At 40.7% G+C, this 17,120-nt stretch overlaps 1 protein-coding gene across 3 annotated transcripts in view; it reads right to left on the reverse strand.

Annotated features, from left to right (window-relative positions):
- Positions 1-17,120, reverse strand: part of cacna2d2a (calcium channel, voltage-dependent, alpha 2/delta subunit 2a) — a 143,630-nt gene that overhangs the window by 38,297 nt on the left and 88,213 nt on the right. For 2 of the 3 annotated variants that reach the window (XM_051414525.1, XM_051414524.1), the window contains exons 5-8: positions 16,606-16,650; positions 11,674-11,812; positions 652-783; positions 366-423 (exon numbers count right to left, since the gene is read on the reverse strand). In XM_051414525.1, coding sequence (XP_051270485.1) covers positions 366-423; positions 652-783; positions 11,674-11,812; positions 16,606-16,650 — 374 coding nt within the window. The remainder of the gene's footprint in view (positions 1-365; positions 424-651; positions 784-11,673; positions 11,813-16,605; positions 16,651-17,120) is intronic. The other variant, XM_051414526.1, reaches the window with a different exon arrangement.

Raw genomic sequence — 17,120 nt, forward strand, 5'->3', positions numbered from 1 at the left:
CTGTTATATAATTATTATTATTATTATTATTATTAAGAGCTTTTTTGGAGGATGATCCACACTAGAAAAGGTCTGAGCAATATTATTCAGTACAGTATATCCAGGGTTAAGGACAATACCAGCGTAATTTTGTCAATCACCATTACTGCCACTGAAGTGTCCAAATGTGTGGATTTAGGAAATAAATGCCTCAGAAAATTGTTTCAGTGTTCAAAAATGATTAAGATAATGGATGTTCTTTTAGTATTCTTCCAAAAATGGCTAGTAGGCATTAATAGTGGGGAAGAAAAGAAATAAAATCACACTGATATTATGCTGTGACAAAACATCTTGTGAAAACAGGTCCTGATAAAGATGCCACTTACCATGGTCTTCTGCGGACGTCGTACAGGTCAATCTTATTGGGTGCCCTCCATGGAGTGGCTGGAGAGAGCAAGAAAATAAGTTAAAGGGCGTACAGTGCATTGTAGGATATTTCAGATTAGATTAGATCAAAGTAATCATAATTTCATTCTGTCTATCGAGTTACCAGTACAGCCATCTGATAAGAGATTGCCAATGTTCTGCAGCCAAGGAACCCTAGGGTCAATTTAGACCTTATCTTCTCGTGAGCTATAAGGCAGACTTTTGACTCAGTACCCTGCGGCTTACCTGGGTAGTATCGAGTCACTCCTGTGGCACTGCCAAACACCTGCCAGCGCAGAGAGCTGTCCTCCCGACGGTTATCAATGAAGACCCTCTCCAGGGCCTGAGTCCAGTTTAACTCATTTAGGATGACCGGGGCTGTTTGATTAACACACACACACACAGAAAAATACACATGATCAGACTCACAATAGCGAATTGGACAATAGATAATAGTTAAGTCACTGTTTTCTGGTTTATCCATTTACACAGAAAAGTGCTCAGTTAGTCAAAAAAAGATACACTGATGAGTGCATCCATTTATTGCAACAGTTTTTGTGATTCCTGCTGCATGAGGACACTATAAACCCCAGTTTTCAGAAAGGTCCTCTTGCACTGAGCACAACTCAAAATATGCTTCTAGTTATAAAAAAATAGAAAGGAAATGTAAATGACTTGCTGATTATGTGTCATAGTCCCTCAAAGTATACAAAAAATGAAACTACAGGCACTGTAAATAATCAGATTTAAATCCACAATTTTGTATTATTTATTTCTTTGCACCTGTTTTTTCAATATTAAAAATAAAATTCCCTGATTTTAAAATAAAGGTTAACTCTCCTGGCTGAACAACCTTGTCCGTGCCAGCAGCAGTAAGCCGAGTACATAAGAATGCATGTATGCAGACAGCTCGGCCAGCAGTAGGTAGCCATCTGAGCAGGGCATCAGTCTAATCTGGGTGATCTCTAAGTGCAGCAGTAGAATCTGAAATGACCTTTGGAGGAGGTCATGTGTCACTCGCAGCATGTGGAGGCAGAAGCCATTCCTGAATTTTCTTTGCCATTACTGCAAAATGTCCATCAATGTATGTTTGTGTCAAAGGATTTCTGGGTGCTTGGTGATTGGGAGAGAAGAGAGAGAGAAAGAGAGAGTAAAGGGGTAAAAAAGAAACACAAAATGTACTGGTCTGCTTCTTCATGCGTGGCTCACAGCATCAACGTGTGTGTTTTGAGTTAAAATGTAGGGTCAAAGATATATCTCACAGGTCAGTGGCACTCTGTAAAAAGGATTTATGGTTGTGAAGAGGAGTATTCATCATCTAGTCAACAAGAAGCGGAATAACACGCTGCTGCTGGTGGAGGATTAACACTACAATCCCGTCAACATGTGTCTTGTTTCCTCTGTACCCCAGACTCTTGTAACTTATATTGTATTTACACTGTCCTTCTCTTTCTTTCACTTTTTGATCCAGATTATGCTTTTTCTATACTTGAAACATGAAACGGTATGCATCCACATCCACACACACAAGGCAAAAATTCTTTCAGTCTGTGTTAAATAGCTAAGCTTAAGTCAGAAGACAGGGAGTGCAAAGGTTTCGTAGCCACCTGATTAAAGAGGAAACAAGACGAGGCAGTGAGCTGAAGAGAACTTCACTTGCTTCTCCGATCTAATTACTCAGCCAACCAAAGCTAGACAAGCCTCTGAACCGACAAGTCCAGCTTTTCTCAGCCCTTGTTTGGATTTCACACAAATAAACGATCATTATCCACTTTTTCCATGCTTTTCAATTACTGTCCAGCCTTTGACGAGCTGTCAGTGTAGAGGTAAGAAATGCACCACCGACCTTCCCCCATCCACTGCTCACCTCAGTTACTGTAAGCGGAAAGCCTTTGAATAATCACAATCACATTAGATTGCCTAAAAAACTGAATATTGTTTTATTCTCTCAGCTGAATGTTCAGTTTCACATTGCCAAACTCTCTCTAAAATTGTAGCTCAAAACAAAAGCCAAGTTTCATTACTCTCTAGCATCCTGTAAAACAAATGTGCGCGCACACACACGCACACACACACACACACACACACACACACACACACACACACACACACACTACAGCACCACTAAGCAGTGTCTGGAGGATAGGAATATATCAAAGCCAAATTGCTGCCATCACCAATGGGAGCTCCTCAACATGTTTTTCTCAAAATTCATAGACACAAATACAAAGGAAGAATGGAGGCGGATAGAGGCAGCCCTACAGATGGGGATAAACATAAAAACCCAGAGAGAGGGGGAGGACGATTGATGGAAAGTAACACAGAAATTAACACGAATGAGTGGCTGCTTTCACAGCCCGAAAAGGCAATTTTTCATCCATGAGGGGGGGGACAAGAACACAAAACAAACTTAACCTTAAACTCCTAAGTTGAAATGGCAAAAAATAAGATATGATTGAGGTCAAAGGGTTGATTATTTGAAGGGTAACATCAGATCACCTCTGTCCTTTTCTTAGTAGGTGACCAACTAACAGAAAATCTAGAAATTGTTAATCAATGTTTTGACAGTTGGAGTTGGGACAACTGAGGCTCATTGTCCAACTTTAATTTAGAATTATGAAAAAAAAAAAATATATATATATATTCTATCTCATCAATCGAATGCCTTGTCAGCTCTTTCATTGTGTGGTGGTATGGCGTGCCAGCGACAGTTCGTCTACTAACTTAATTGCACTCTACCAGAATTAGAAAGTAAAACAGCTTTATGTTCCGTCTCTCATAACACAGTGTTTACATTTGCCAGGAGTCCAGATGGTCTGAAGAACAAGAAAGAGTGAAATAGAGAGAGAAATTAGCGAGACTCTTAATATCTCTCAGCATCTCAGTCATTTCGACCATGAATGTTCAAACTTGCCGCAGTTGCCTCCGATTCATTTCAGTGAGACCAGTGGCTATATTTTAGTGACGTTTGTGCGGAGATTATCAGAGAACCAAACCATGCATTTCAATTTCATCTGGGTTGTGCAATACTCTGGTCAAAGAGCCATCTGATTAATGTGTAAAAAGTATTATCCTTTAAGCATGAGCTATCACAGCAGGTTGCTGTAGCGGTAGCCTGTGTGCTCTGAAGTCCTGGGTGCTCTTATCTGGAGAGGCACTGGCTCTGTAATGATAGCTGTCCCAGACTAGCCAAGGGCAAAGAGACACCGTGCGACCCCTGTTTAAAACTAGCACCATCTCGGCTAACTTGACTAACATCAAGGTATTAATCAAACTCTGGCTATGCAAGAATTGCAATGCAAGGATTATCATCCGCATTAATGCCCAGGGCTGCACACATGAGCTACGGTGTGTTTTCTGAATTTGTGTGTTTAGGATGAATTAATTTGTGTCGGTCAGTGTTTGTCTTTCAATCAAGGGTAATAAGACAGACCAAAGTGTACGTATGTTTATGATGCCAGCTGAAACTAAACCAGTCAGATGCAGATGTGAGCCACCTCTACTGTTACACACACCGAAACACACATCTGCAGGTGATCTCTATAGAAAAAACAGGCACATCAGAGATAAGAGAACACAGCAAACTAATTCTCTTTGATTTATTCAGAGAGGATATGGCGTGACTTCTCCGGACAGTTGATAAAAAGACAAATTTCCCCTGGGGGGGAAATATGCTCACACAGGCAGACAGGGCCTCTGAGCGCTGTGTTGGGCTCATCTTTCACGTAAAACGCGGCTCTCTCTGATATCTTTAAAAGGTAATTCATCAGCGTGCCGCTCCCCTGACATTTAGAGCACCCTTGGCTTTGCCCCTTTATGGAGCAAGACTGCACACCAAGTAGGGAAACAATTATGAGTGGGATTTATGGAGCATCTCTGTGTGAGATCATTTCTCAACCCCCCACCACCACCTCTATCCTGTGACCCCACCCCCCACCCCTTCGTACACACATTATTCACACTGATATACCCCAGATAAAGAGCCATCCAAACTGATCTGCGCCTTATGCCCTGTATTAATCCAACATTGTATAAATAGGTTCATGCATTTACTGTACACAGAGCAGAAACAAGGCGCTGTGGCCTGTAATATATCATAGTGGAACACAAGTGGTCCCTCATAAGAAATCTATAACGTTAATAGCTAAAGCTATTAGCTTAGTCCCCTTGAAGAGTCATAACCATTATCACTGTCATTGCCATAAAGCATTTACATATTCCACTTTTTAGTGAATAAGTGTTAGTGGTGTAGTTCAAGTCTACTTACTTTGACATATAGGTGACATTACTCACACAGACAGGTAGGGTAACACTGAGACAAATACAGCTTGTTTTGAATCATAGTGAGTTAATGTCCAGACAGTATTTTTCCCAAAGTCAGATCTTAAAGGGATACACTCCATGTTCAGGTTAACATCGATTATTCACTGACAAGTTACAGCTTCCTACAGAATCTTTGGCAGTAAAACCAAAGGAGAGACCTAGATTATATCAGACAATCATTGGTCATTTCATTTAAATGGTCAGTTGGACTTAATTACAGAAAACATATTTTCTCACTTAAATTGATGTTATTCAGCCATACACATTGTCAGATAGTTTTATTATAAATTTTCCAGATTTTGAGACAGCCATCTCTAAAGTTTATTTTTTTGCCTCTGGCCCAAAACAGTGGAGGTGGAAATGTGAGATTTATGAAATTCCACAGCAACATCCATTTATAGGAACAGTGTCCCAGTTAACCTGGATAATTTGAAGACCTCACTGTGACCAGTTTTCAAATAATATTTAAAGGGCCAGTGTGTATGATTTAGTGGCATCTAGTGATGTAGTTGCAGATCTCAAATTCTCAAAAAGTGTCAAGGAAAAACTACGGTGGCCACAAAACATGCAGGAAACACAATCTAGAACCAGTGTTTGTCCCTTCTGGCCCACAGTCAAAACATGGCAATTCAACACGGCGTACCCACAAACATAACGGTTCCTATGTTCAGGTGATCCCATATGTTACCACTGGCCCTTTAAGGTAAGTGAGAAAAAATTGTTTGTTGTTAACTGTTTGATAAACCCACATACCAACATCTCTGCATCGGCATGTACCACTTCCTTCTGTGTCTCTTTGTATTGTCAACCCAATTCCTTCTCCTCTCTCCCATTTTCTCTCTGTCTCTCCTTCTTTTCACTTTTTTTTTTCATGGCTGCTTTGTGGCCTGGCTGAGTGTTAAAGAGCCTGAACCTTAAACCTTTCATCCTGCAAAAGAAAACGGCAGCAACAGGAACTGGCAGCAACTCACACATCCACAAAGACGAGCTAAAACAAAGTCTAAGCCTTCCCTGAGAAAAATGTGTCTTTTTGTAGCTTTGGTTGAGAAAAGTAACATCCAGTAGATACTGTATAACCTAATTTATATTCTTTTGAGTGTACTAAAACGTGTTTTTTTTTTTTTTTTTTTTTTTGAAACAGCAGCATTAACTAATTATAATTAAAATGCATGTGCAGGATCCCAGCAGTTTCACTCAGGGATAGCAGTTAGTATGAGTGTATTTGTCATTGAGGACCTCAGTTTTGCTAAATGGTAATTGCAGACTGAGAAAGGGGGGGAGGCAAATGGAAATTTCTCAAAGGAGGGATGATTATTCAATATACACAATAAGACAGAAGGGAGAGATTTCACCACACCTCCAGAGTGCTCCTCCAAATATTTTTTCTTTAATTAAAGAAGAGCAGTAAATAACAAACACATGAAATGTAATTTGTGAGCCTGGTGGTGAGTGAAGTGGAGTTTGCTGTGCTGACTGTTCTAATTAGTGTGCGGGTAAATGATAGTGCCCCTTCACTGGGCACACACTATAGGGGTGGATGAGTGAGGGGCAGAGAGAGAAAGATGGAGTCTGTAAAGTCAAGAATGACAGAAATACAGCCCGCAGTGTTTATACTGTCTCTCTTCTCTTTTGGTTTAACTTTAAATCCCATTTCCCTTATCCCCTCTCTCTCTCTATCGCTTTCTTCTTCTTTTTTTGCACTTTCACTCGTTTTTTTTTCCTTGCACAAATCACTTTTGCTTTTTTCCCCGCACATTTAAATCTGGTTTGATGTTGAGAGGGGCTGAGTTGATCTCCAGTGTGGCGTGAGTTGGTTGACAGGGAAGCTTCCTCCACTGGAAGGAACCTGGGGCGTGTGAAACGAATATAGGCTGCCTGCATGTACTGTACGTGCACAAACACACACACACACACACAAAGATGACATTTTATACTTAGCTGGAGCAAACCTCAAGATTCACAGCTTATAACTTTAAGATGACAAATGTAGCATGTAGTGGGAACATTGACTAATTGGAGCCACAGCATATGCTGTAATTCAACTGAGTAACAAAGTGTAAATTCCTCTCATCAAATCCCTTTCCTTCTGTGAACAGACCTGAGTCTGTCCATCAAAAGTCACCTTTGTCCCTCGAGTACCACGCAAGCTGACTTCTTTTCAGATCCATTTTAAAAGATGAGAGACCTCAGAGGTAGTTTCACTCAAATGAAACCCCGCAGATGCAAATCTTTCTCTTCTTTTCAAATCTCATACGACATTGCGTTGACTCTCTATCTGCTGTATCTGTTGCACTCAATTTTCCACTGCACATTACGTACACACCCATGCAATTTGCTCTTTACAAAGGTGAACCAGATGATTTTTTGCCAGGAGCTTCCCAGAGGGGATCCAACCGCAGACCAGAGAGTGCAGTAGCAAAATGGAGGCTAACATTAAAAGGGCAGGGAGCACACGCTTGCTGCTGGTTTGGGCACTGATTTGGGGATTTTTCTCTCTTGTTAATTAAAGTCTCATGAATAATTTAATGTTTTAGCCTATTGCCTAGCCTATACATTGGTTATACTTTAGATTACTGCTGATCACACTCTGGAGCATTTAGGGGCTATAGAGCTAGATATTTTTCTAAAAGTTGGTAGCGAGGCCAAGACCTACATCTATCCGGTCAACTGGACTTATCAATATTGACGTATCAACTTATCTTGTCAACTACGTCAGTGCTGTGCTAACAACTTTTTTCTGCTGCTGCGATGTAAAACATGTAAAACCACCAGTATGGTCTATAAATTAAGAAAGGAGCAGTAGCTGGAGAAACTCTGGTAGGCAAGTACGGGGATAATGATGATTGTGGTGTGTGTGTGTTTGTGTGTGTAGGGTCGGGTGGGGTGGGCTGGGTGGGAGGGTTAATCGCTCCATGCAAAACATTTAAGCTCTGCTCTTTCATCTGCATACACAGTTAGCCAGTCCTCGCCATTCATTTCTGACAACCAAGTTTCTCACTGTGCTGACTACAATAGCAAACTGACAACATGACGTTAGGCCGCTGGAAAAGGCACCGCATGCAGCGGATTTAAACTTCAAATTTAATGAAAGGACTTCCCACATTCACTGGTGGTTTTCTTTATTCCCTGCTGGGAACAGTGGCTGCTTATTCTCATAGAAACACTGAATGAAGTCATGCACTATTTATACACTACACACTACATACACATAATTGCTACCTTTTTAAAAAGGCTGATTTACAACCTTCTATATTTTGAACATGTTATAATGCATGGGCAACTATAAGAATGACCCAATCTGGCTTAGCTTCCACTATCTACAGTCTGAACTCGTCCAATTACTAGCGAATTCCACTGAATTTACAAAATAGTTGCCAAAGAATAATTTGTATATTTTCTCACTGTTTTCATCCTTATTTTTCAATGATTACTTTAAAGATTATATTCCCAGGGCCCGTCCTCTGCAATTATTCAGCAAATCCCTGCCTCTTCCTCACCATTTCTGTAACATTCACTGGGAGAATAAAACCTGTTTCACCATTGACGACACCACCCACATACAATTTATTCCTTTGTGGCCGTGTTGCGATGTCCATTCTGTAATAAGCGATGATAATTAGAAGAAAACTGTATGAATGTTTGACCTAAGCTAATTAGAAAGTTTGCAGACTTGGCAGCAGGAATCAGCAGTGGGATAATGAATCATAAAATGGTTCATTACTGCGCTCAGGGAACACTCTCAATCTCAATAAACGGACATGGGGCCTAGCAGACAAATCAAACCAGGACGCATGCACTGCCTCATTTAGCTGCTAAAAGGATCACAATAAAAAAATGCTTTTTTTTTTTTTTTCTCTCTAAATGGTTTCTATTATTAAAGTGTCTCTTCTCCTTCACTCTCCTCTCACCCCCTTTCTTTCTATCTTTCCTTCTATCTGTGCCTCTGTCTCAGTCCATCTCCAAAGACACCCATTTTGCTGTAACTGGTAATTCACGCTGCAATTTTCTTGAAAACACTCAATTTATTCAGTGCATTAACAATGTATACGAATCAAAGCAAGCTACTCCAACAACACAGAGCACAAGTGCTAATAAACACTTGAGGATTTCACAACAACTGTTGAACATCATGCCGTACTTTGGACTGCGCTCTATTCTATCTACAGTTTTCTTTTCTCTGCCTTTCCTCCGGCCTCCCTCTGAGGAACGAGTGCTGAATCTACCCACTCACACTGCTTCTCTTCTGCTAATCCTAAACCCACAGATATACTGTAGATCTAGACCTCTCCAGACCCAGAGGACAACAATCCGCCCACATTAGTTTCCTCAGACATCCTCTCCAAGGCACCCTGCAGGCTCCCACTGGTGGGACCAGAGCAGAACACGACATACAGATAATGATCCCCTTTCACCATCTCTCTAAAGTAAACGCAGCTCCCGTGACATTTGGCGTTGTACTCTTGTGCAACACTTTCAAACTCACGATGGACTGTTTAAAAAAAAAAAAAAGGATCAATATCGATGCAGCAGAAACAGAGATATTGTTTTATACCACACATTCTTGTTTCTTGTCAAAACTTGGAGCCAACATTATCCTGAATGCACCTCAACCACCATCCATTTCGTCTGAGATTCTGGAGCATTCTGGGTCTGTTAATGTAGCCTCAAGACAGAGCCTGAAACATACATGAGGAGAGACCACACAGGTCTGGAAAGCTAACTTCTTTCTAAAGGCCTATACACACAGGGTGTTTTTTTCAGGGAATTAATTCTTAATTCATATTTTTTTCGAACTGTTTTTTTTTTTTTTTTTGGGGCTTTTATTGGCTTCAATTGATAGTGACAGCTGAAGATTGACAGGAATTGGAGGACAGAGTGTGGGGACGACACACAGCAAAAGGCCACAGGTTGGATTCAAACCCATGACCGCTTGGTACATGGGGAATGGGACAGGCAGCTGATGAACCTGGTGAACACGACCTCTGTATCGGTGCAGGAGCTCTGCAAGCTTCTGTGTTTTTCCAGTTCCTGTCCTGCTTGGTCTGTGCGACCTTAACTCTAGACCCCCAGATTTCTTTCATTTTCAAACTTGTAGTCGTCTGACCCCAAGTGACGCTCAGTAATTGCTAACTTTGTGGCTGGGATATTTGGTTCGGTGGCAAAGCATTATTAAGAATTACTGTACATTTGAGCCGCAACAGGTTTTTCAACACTGTTTCTTTATCACCAACGACTAAAAACAGCACATGTTCATAATGGAGTTGGCACAAAATCTGCAGTTGGCAATCTCAGCACAGCAGACTGCGCAATGGGAACTAACTAAACAACATCAGTAGTAAACATTTTCCACAGAAGAGAAGTGAAAAAACGAATTCCATGCACTGTACCACCCTACTCTTCTAGTCTCCAACATGCTCAATCAAGAGGGTTTTATTCTCTGACTCATATCTTCAGACAGGGGAACCAGAGCTGGCACAAAATGGCTCCGGGAACAATGTGCAGGCCTGATTGCTCTATTGTGAGTCAGCTGTGGCCTTTGACATCTCCTCCTGAACCAAGAGTGTCTAATTCTGACAAGATTTGTCTGGAGACACAGCTGGAGGGCATTGTTACAGACAGGTGCCATACACTGCCTGTTCAACAAAGAAGGCGAAGAGCTAGACAATAGCAGAAAGGAAAAAAATTGCCACTGCAAAAGTGGCCGCCTGTCTGCACATGCTCTGGTTTTTGAGTCTTTAAAGAGGCAGGCAGAGAGTGTCTAAAAGGTTAGAGGTGGATAACAGAGGGAACATGCCAAGCGAAATCAGAGTCCCGGAAGGTACATGTGTTCCCTTTTGTCCATTTGGCAGCTGCAGACTGAGGAGGGTGTTATGTCCGCAGGGCAGCACGGTGCCAGGCAGGAAGGGCAGGGTCCATGAGCAGGGGGAGACCATGCCCACGCAGGAAAAAAAATAAATGCAGTACAGATCTGGTGTAAGGGACCGTCTGTCATCTAAAATGATGTTAGTTTGCTAAAGGGCTGACTGACGTTAAAGGAGGGAGAGATTGAGCTGACATAGTGAGAGAAAGGGGAGAGGTCAGGTCAAACAAAGACTGTCATCAATCTATGGCCCAGCGGCCTTTATAAAAATACATACATGATACAGGTAAAACTGTTGATAGTGCCATAAAATCTCTATATGCGTTATATTTTTGAAATCCAAGTGACACAACCAACAGCACAGAATCCAATAATGCCAACAGTTCCACTAGTAACAGGTTGCATGCTATTGGCTGGCACAATAAATGTAGATTTCTGTCTTATTCCTGTACTCTTAGAGATTAGAGATTATTCAGTGCACAAAACACTTAAAAGACCCAGTGAAATAAAAAAAATCCACTTACCAAGTTCTTATCCTGTGTCCTTGTTTAAAGAATTTATATTTATATATATATTTATATTTATATATTTCTGAGGACTCATTTTGAGGACATATTTCATTTATTTTACTTATTTAATCAATTATGATGTTGTGGGGCAACTAGCTAACCCCCTACCATGATATAAAAGCACATTTGACAGTTGTTGTTTGGTTCACAGTAACTAGAGTGATTATACACTAATGAAAGTATCAATATTACATTCCATTTCTGCCAATAGATCCTCCTAAATGTTACACACGGCACTTTTAATGTAAACTCAGTGACCATGTGTTGCTTGTCGCATGCATTTAAGAGTAATTTTCTGTATGGTTATTGATTTGTTTGTGTGTAATTATTTCTTTCAATGAGCACTTTTAAAGGGCTTACAATATACACAATTTCAGGCATATAAAGAAAAGAGGCAGAGGTCTTGAGGTAACTGCAGTAGTTTTGTCATTTATAACTGTAGGTGCTTATTTAGTACATGAACTCTCACCTTTCCACCAGAACACTAGTAAAGAAAAATTATTCTTGTATACTTACAGCCTTTGTATATGTCTGTAGGAATCTGGACCGCACTGGAAGAGTAGTTGACCTTGTTTTTAAAATTGGGATCGTCCACAAACTCCAGCTCCAAAGACGTCGAGCTCTCCAGTGGGTTCTCCTCTTCTCCATCCTCTGTCTGCAGACACACACATGCACGCAGGCACACACACACACACACACACACACACACACACACACAAATCTGAGTGAGCATACAAATAAAAATGCGTGGCTAGAAAAACAGGAGGAAACATGCAAATATAGTACCGCATTCTGTCACCTCCCATATTGGGGCTTTACAGCGGCCATCTGTGGCTCTAGTACATACAGTATAGCGTCTCTCTGTCTGACTCACACATAAAATTGCACAGCATTTGAATAACGTTTAGCACAAAAATAGCAATTATTCTGCCTTTTGTCTGGCTTCAGATTTAGGTGGCTCTATACTCTCCCTCTCATCAGAGAACAACAACAGATATCAGAGCAGACACTAAACAGAGAAACTCATTAGTACCTGAGATGACTATCGTAGACACATGAGGTGCCATACAAATTAACCCTAACAATAACTAGCAACCAACACCACTTAATCACTATTTAGTCTCCCACCCACTTGAATGATGGCATATTTCATATCATAGTGTCTCTTCTCTCTCGCCTGTGATTGTTTAAACAGAAAACAGTGCTAATACTGCATATTTAGAATATGTTTTGGCACTTCTACAGCTTCTCAGTCTGGCCATTGTACATGATGAGAAAGCCTGACACACATATTGCAGTAGGAAAGTGTCAGATCTCAAAAGAAAGCCAGAAGATAAAAAGCAAAACTGACATTTAAGCTTTTTATCTTGATAAGTTATCAATGGAGTACAATCTGTGCCTGTTCCCACAGGAGGAAGTGATTGTGGCATGTGAAATAAAATGGCAGCAAGATATAACCCCACTCTGCGGCTCAGTTTATTAGCTTATTCTTGATCTGATTTCAGCGCATATTCTTAGAGCGCTCAATAAAACCCTGTTAGATGCATCCTTAGAAAACAGCACAGTGAACAGGTCACGTTTACAGATCAACATTCAGAAATTACAATTTATGAGGTCGTAGTAGGATTCTTTCTTAAACAAACACAATCTAATTAATGTGTATTCATGCACGGAGCTCTTTGATACACTGCCATACAGAAGTAGCCCTCAGCACAGTCTGGCATCATGCTTCTATCATTCTTCCTTTATTAGTTACCCTTCATTAGCCTTCATTCTTTGAGTATTTATAAAACAAAACTTGTATCTCTGATCATTCAACAAGCATTCTGACTGCCGAAAAGCAAAAAAGTATACTTCAGAATAAAATTTTGGGGTGCAGCAAATGTGCAACAACAATACACAGTTTTCATGTTAATAAAGCAGCATGGGTTAATTGGATCTGACATGATAAAAACTGTTGTTTTTGGAGAAATTAAATCAAAACCCCATGTCCATGGCAGAAATTGATTGATGGGCCAACTTTAATTGACTATTAAAAGGCAATTACAAGCTGTTGTTGGGACGATCAGGGGGATAGTTCTGCTGAAGTCCCATTGAAAGTCAACATGAGTTACAATGCGGTGTTATGACAGAGACCAGCTCTCATTTCTGTTATAAGATCACGGTACAGGACAAGACCAGAAAGAAATACATTAGGACAGATAAATGCCTACTAAGCCAGCACATTCAACAAAAAAAAAAAATTACTTAAATACCATTTATCAAACAATTGATTCAAAATTATTATATACGGATTGGCCTCATCAAATTTCTTATCATGAAATCAGAGAGCATTTTACTCCAAATGTTACAATAATAACAATTAATTTATATGTGCAGCTGACAAGAAAACTGAAAAAAGTTTGCTTTTTTTCCCCAAAAAACCAAAAGCCTAAGAAGTGATACAGCTGTGGAACTTTTCTATATTTGTGCATGTTAGAGGTGCTTCATTGTCTCACAAAGCTCATCTGGATGTGTGAGAGGTTGTGTTGCACAAATCTGCTGATATTTTATATGTTATATTGTACAGAGTCCTTGTATAAGGCAGGTTAGACATGATTTCTTTTAATCAGTTTTAGTCTAGGGCCCTGTTGAGAAAAGCCCCTCCACCTGTTGTTTTTTCCTACACCAATGGGACCTGACCAGAGACTGCAATCTGGCAACCACAAGGCTAAAGAGGTTCAAGACTTTCTTCCTTTAATACTATTTGTTCTTTACAAAAATCGAAATATGTAACTAGCAGCTACCCAATATGGTAATATAATCTTCTGTTCCAATCCAATATGGATGTTTTATTTCTTATAAGCTGGAGAACAGAGGGACGGACTGAGGCAGAACTAAACAGGGTTGCAGCTTTGCAGATATATTGCAGATATAAAAATATGAGAGAAATATAAAAATTGATGATTGTTTCCAGCTCATATCTGCATTTGGTATCATAATAAAATCACACAACTCTGAAAGTAACTGTAATGATTCAAAAGAATAAAAGTGCAATAAAATGTAATGTTAACTACAAATGCTGGCAATTAAAACTAACAGGTGTGGACATTTTTCATATTGCTGTGGCTGATATACTGAACTTTGGTCAAAAAAAGTTAAGAAATTATCAAAACTTTTAAACAGTTTTAAGGGGCCAGTTGACTATTTATTACTAGTAAAGCTGATTAGGTTGTGGGCTTTTCCACAGCACTAACTGCGAGGTTGAGGTGTTTGTTTATCACTCAGTCTGACACTATTCTGTCAATGTCGGGCAGGGAGTTTTTTTTTTTTTTTTCTTCTTTCTTCAGAAGAGCCCAATCATAATTAACCAAGGCAGCGTCTAATTAGGAGCTGAATAAATCCACGCAGGAAAGACTGATTGGTTCATTTTCTTCAACCATCCACCACCTGTTTTGCTCGATTCATTACCCAATTTGTTAATTTTATCTCCCCGTTCTCAAGGTTTAATTAAAGGCTGAAGAGGCCAGAGATGACATTTTAAAGATCCTTTCATTCCCGCCTTTAGTCAACCAGGGCAAACCTGAAATGTGTCATTTATGACCCTGTGTGTGTGTGTGTGTGTGTGTGTGTATTTGACAGACAGCAGGAAAGAAAGCTCTTTGAAGGATTAATTTCAAGGATTCCTTCAGAATAAAATACCATTACAATTAGTAAATATTTTCTGTAACATATTTAACATGCAGTATACCACAACAGCATAAAAAATAATTTCAATTTTGATTTAACATTATAATGTTTTTTTCCGATTATTAAATAATCGGACTTGTAATAATTCATATACTTGATGGTTGTCCTCAAAGTAAATTACCAGACATGATCGAATATAGTTTTTCAACTAGACAGATAACAGTACTCCAGTGAAAGTGGGATCATCCCAGGATGCTTTGTCTGCTCCCTGCTGAAGCGTACCTTATAATCTTTTATGGGGGATGAGGCATGTGGGGCTGATCTTGTCTGTATTTTCAGAAATACATATATTCTTACCAATGGCCAATACAACGTGAAAGTCCTAATATTCTAACAGAGCAGCTCAGAAAGGAAGGCATTAAAGGATATTAAAATCTGTGTGAATATTTCATACAAAGACTGGTAGGTAGTTGAATAAGAGAAATAAATAAAATGGTCTTCATCCAGGCACTGGAATGAACATCAGGCATGCTTTGGCACATGGGCAGTTTTGACTCAAACTGCGTTATCACATTGTAATTTCAAATCAAGGGTACAGTGACAAGAGGAGAAATTAATAGGTATAGAGTACAGGATAGAGAACAGAGGAGACAAGGCTAGGATAAGAGAGCCCGCCATTCACTTACCTTTCTTATAACAGAATTCTTATCGTATCTCCCTAATAGTACAGGATTTTCACACCAGTGGTAGAGCCTTAATTGAAAGGGGTCATCGCGGGAGGAATCAAAATTCAGATAGGTGAGTACTGGTGGGTGACTGCTCGGGATGCAAGGATGAAGGAGTGACCTCCACCTGACCTCTGCCGCTGTCTTTGGGTGGGGTGGGGTTGGTGAAGCGGGGGTCAGGGGTGTGTCACTGGCTCGGCCTTAGTGTGCCATGTTAATGATGACTGATGCTCTCCAATTAGATGTGCTGACAGGCCCTAAAGCGTTGTGTCATTAATCACAGGAGTGGCGTGCACAAAGAGAAAATCACACCATGATTTATTGCTCCTGCACTTCCCTCTCTATCTCACTCTCTTCCCATCTTTTTGTGCTTTGGTGATCTAGGGGGGATTCTTGCACTCTTCCTTGAAACTTAATCAGTCAGCGGGCACGGCTCAGAGTGTGACCTATCCTAAGGAGGAACTACAAACTGGTGGCATGGTGAAACCAAACAGCAGCGACTTGCAGGGGTTTTTACCCAGCCTGCAGGTCTTTCCTATTCTTGTGTCATTCATATTGTTCAGTATGAATGACGCACGTGATAGAAATGGTGTTCTGGTGTATGAAAGATATGCGATATGACTCGTGTCTTGATGGGCGTGGGGGTTTAACAACCCACTTCAGGGCCGTAGTCGACACAGTTAGGGCCTGTGGGGAAGTAGAAAACTCTGGATATTAGACTTGGGGAGGACAGCTGAAGTCTCTGTGGGGAAGTAGAAAACTCTGGATATTAGAATTGGGGAGGACAGCTGAAGTCTCTGTCACATGCACGTTAGCCTGCCCCTACTCTGTCACACCAACTCACCATAAAGTAGTGTCACCTCACTAACACACACAGACAACCCAGGGGCCTGTGACCGGAGGGAGGGCATCATCACCGAGGAGGCCAGGGGAAGGGTGGGGTGGGGTTGCAGGAAAGGGGGTTGTCAGGGTTGGGATGTGGAGTAGGTAAGATCTGGGGGTTAAGGCAGGCAGAGGGGGCGGGAGGGAGGGAAGCAGTCCGTACTGTACTCACATAGTCTGAATCCGCTTTGGAATCGTAGTATGAAATGGCATTCTCCTGTGCAGAAAAGAAAAGTGAAAAGACAGGTGATGAGAGAAGATATAGCAGCGTCTATATCAGCCCCGACTCTTCGTGGTGGTAAGCTAGAGAGAGTCATGGTTATATTCCATCACACTGTTCAGCATGAGAATATAATCAGCATCACAGAACACAGGAGCAGTAGTGTGATGTGGAATGACAGTCATGAGAAGGCGAGCAGATAGCTGTAGAGATATCGAAGGATGTAATGCATATTTTTTGTTGCAATGAGTAAGATGCAATGTATGCAGCCCATGTTCAAACTTGTGTGTTTCAAACACCGCAGGAACATTGTTGTGGAAAACTGCTAAGAAATGTAAGTCTGTGTGGGACTGTGGTATGAGCTCAGATGTGACATGGAGTAAAGTGGTTTGCAGTGAGAGAAGAATAAACTCAAAATATTACTCTCTCTGGGAGTCTTATCAACCTCAGCTGGCTGTGTTTTCAGT

Source organism: Dicentrarchus labrax, unplaced genomic scaffold (genome assembly GCF_905237075.1).
Source record: "Dicentrarchus labrax unplaced genomic scaffold, dlabrax2021, whole genome shotgun sequence".
Taxonomy (NCBI): Eukaryota; Metazoa; Chordata; class Actinopteri; family Moronidae; genus Dicentrarchus; species Dicentrarchus labrax.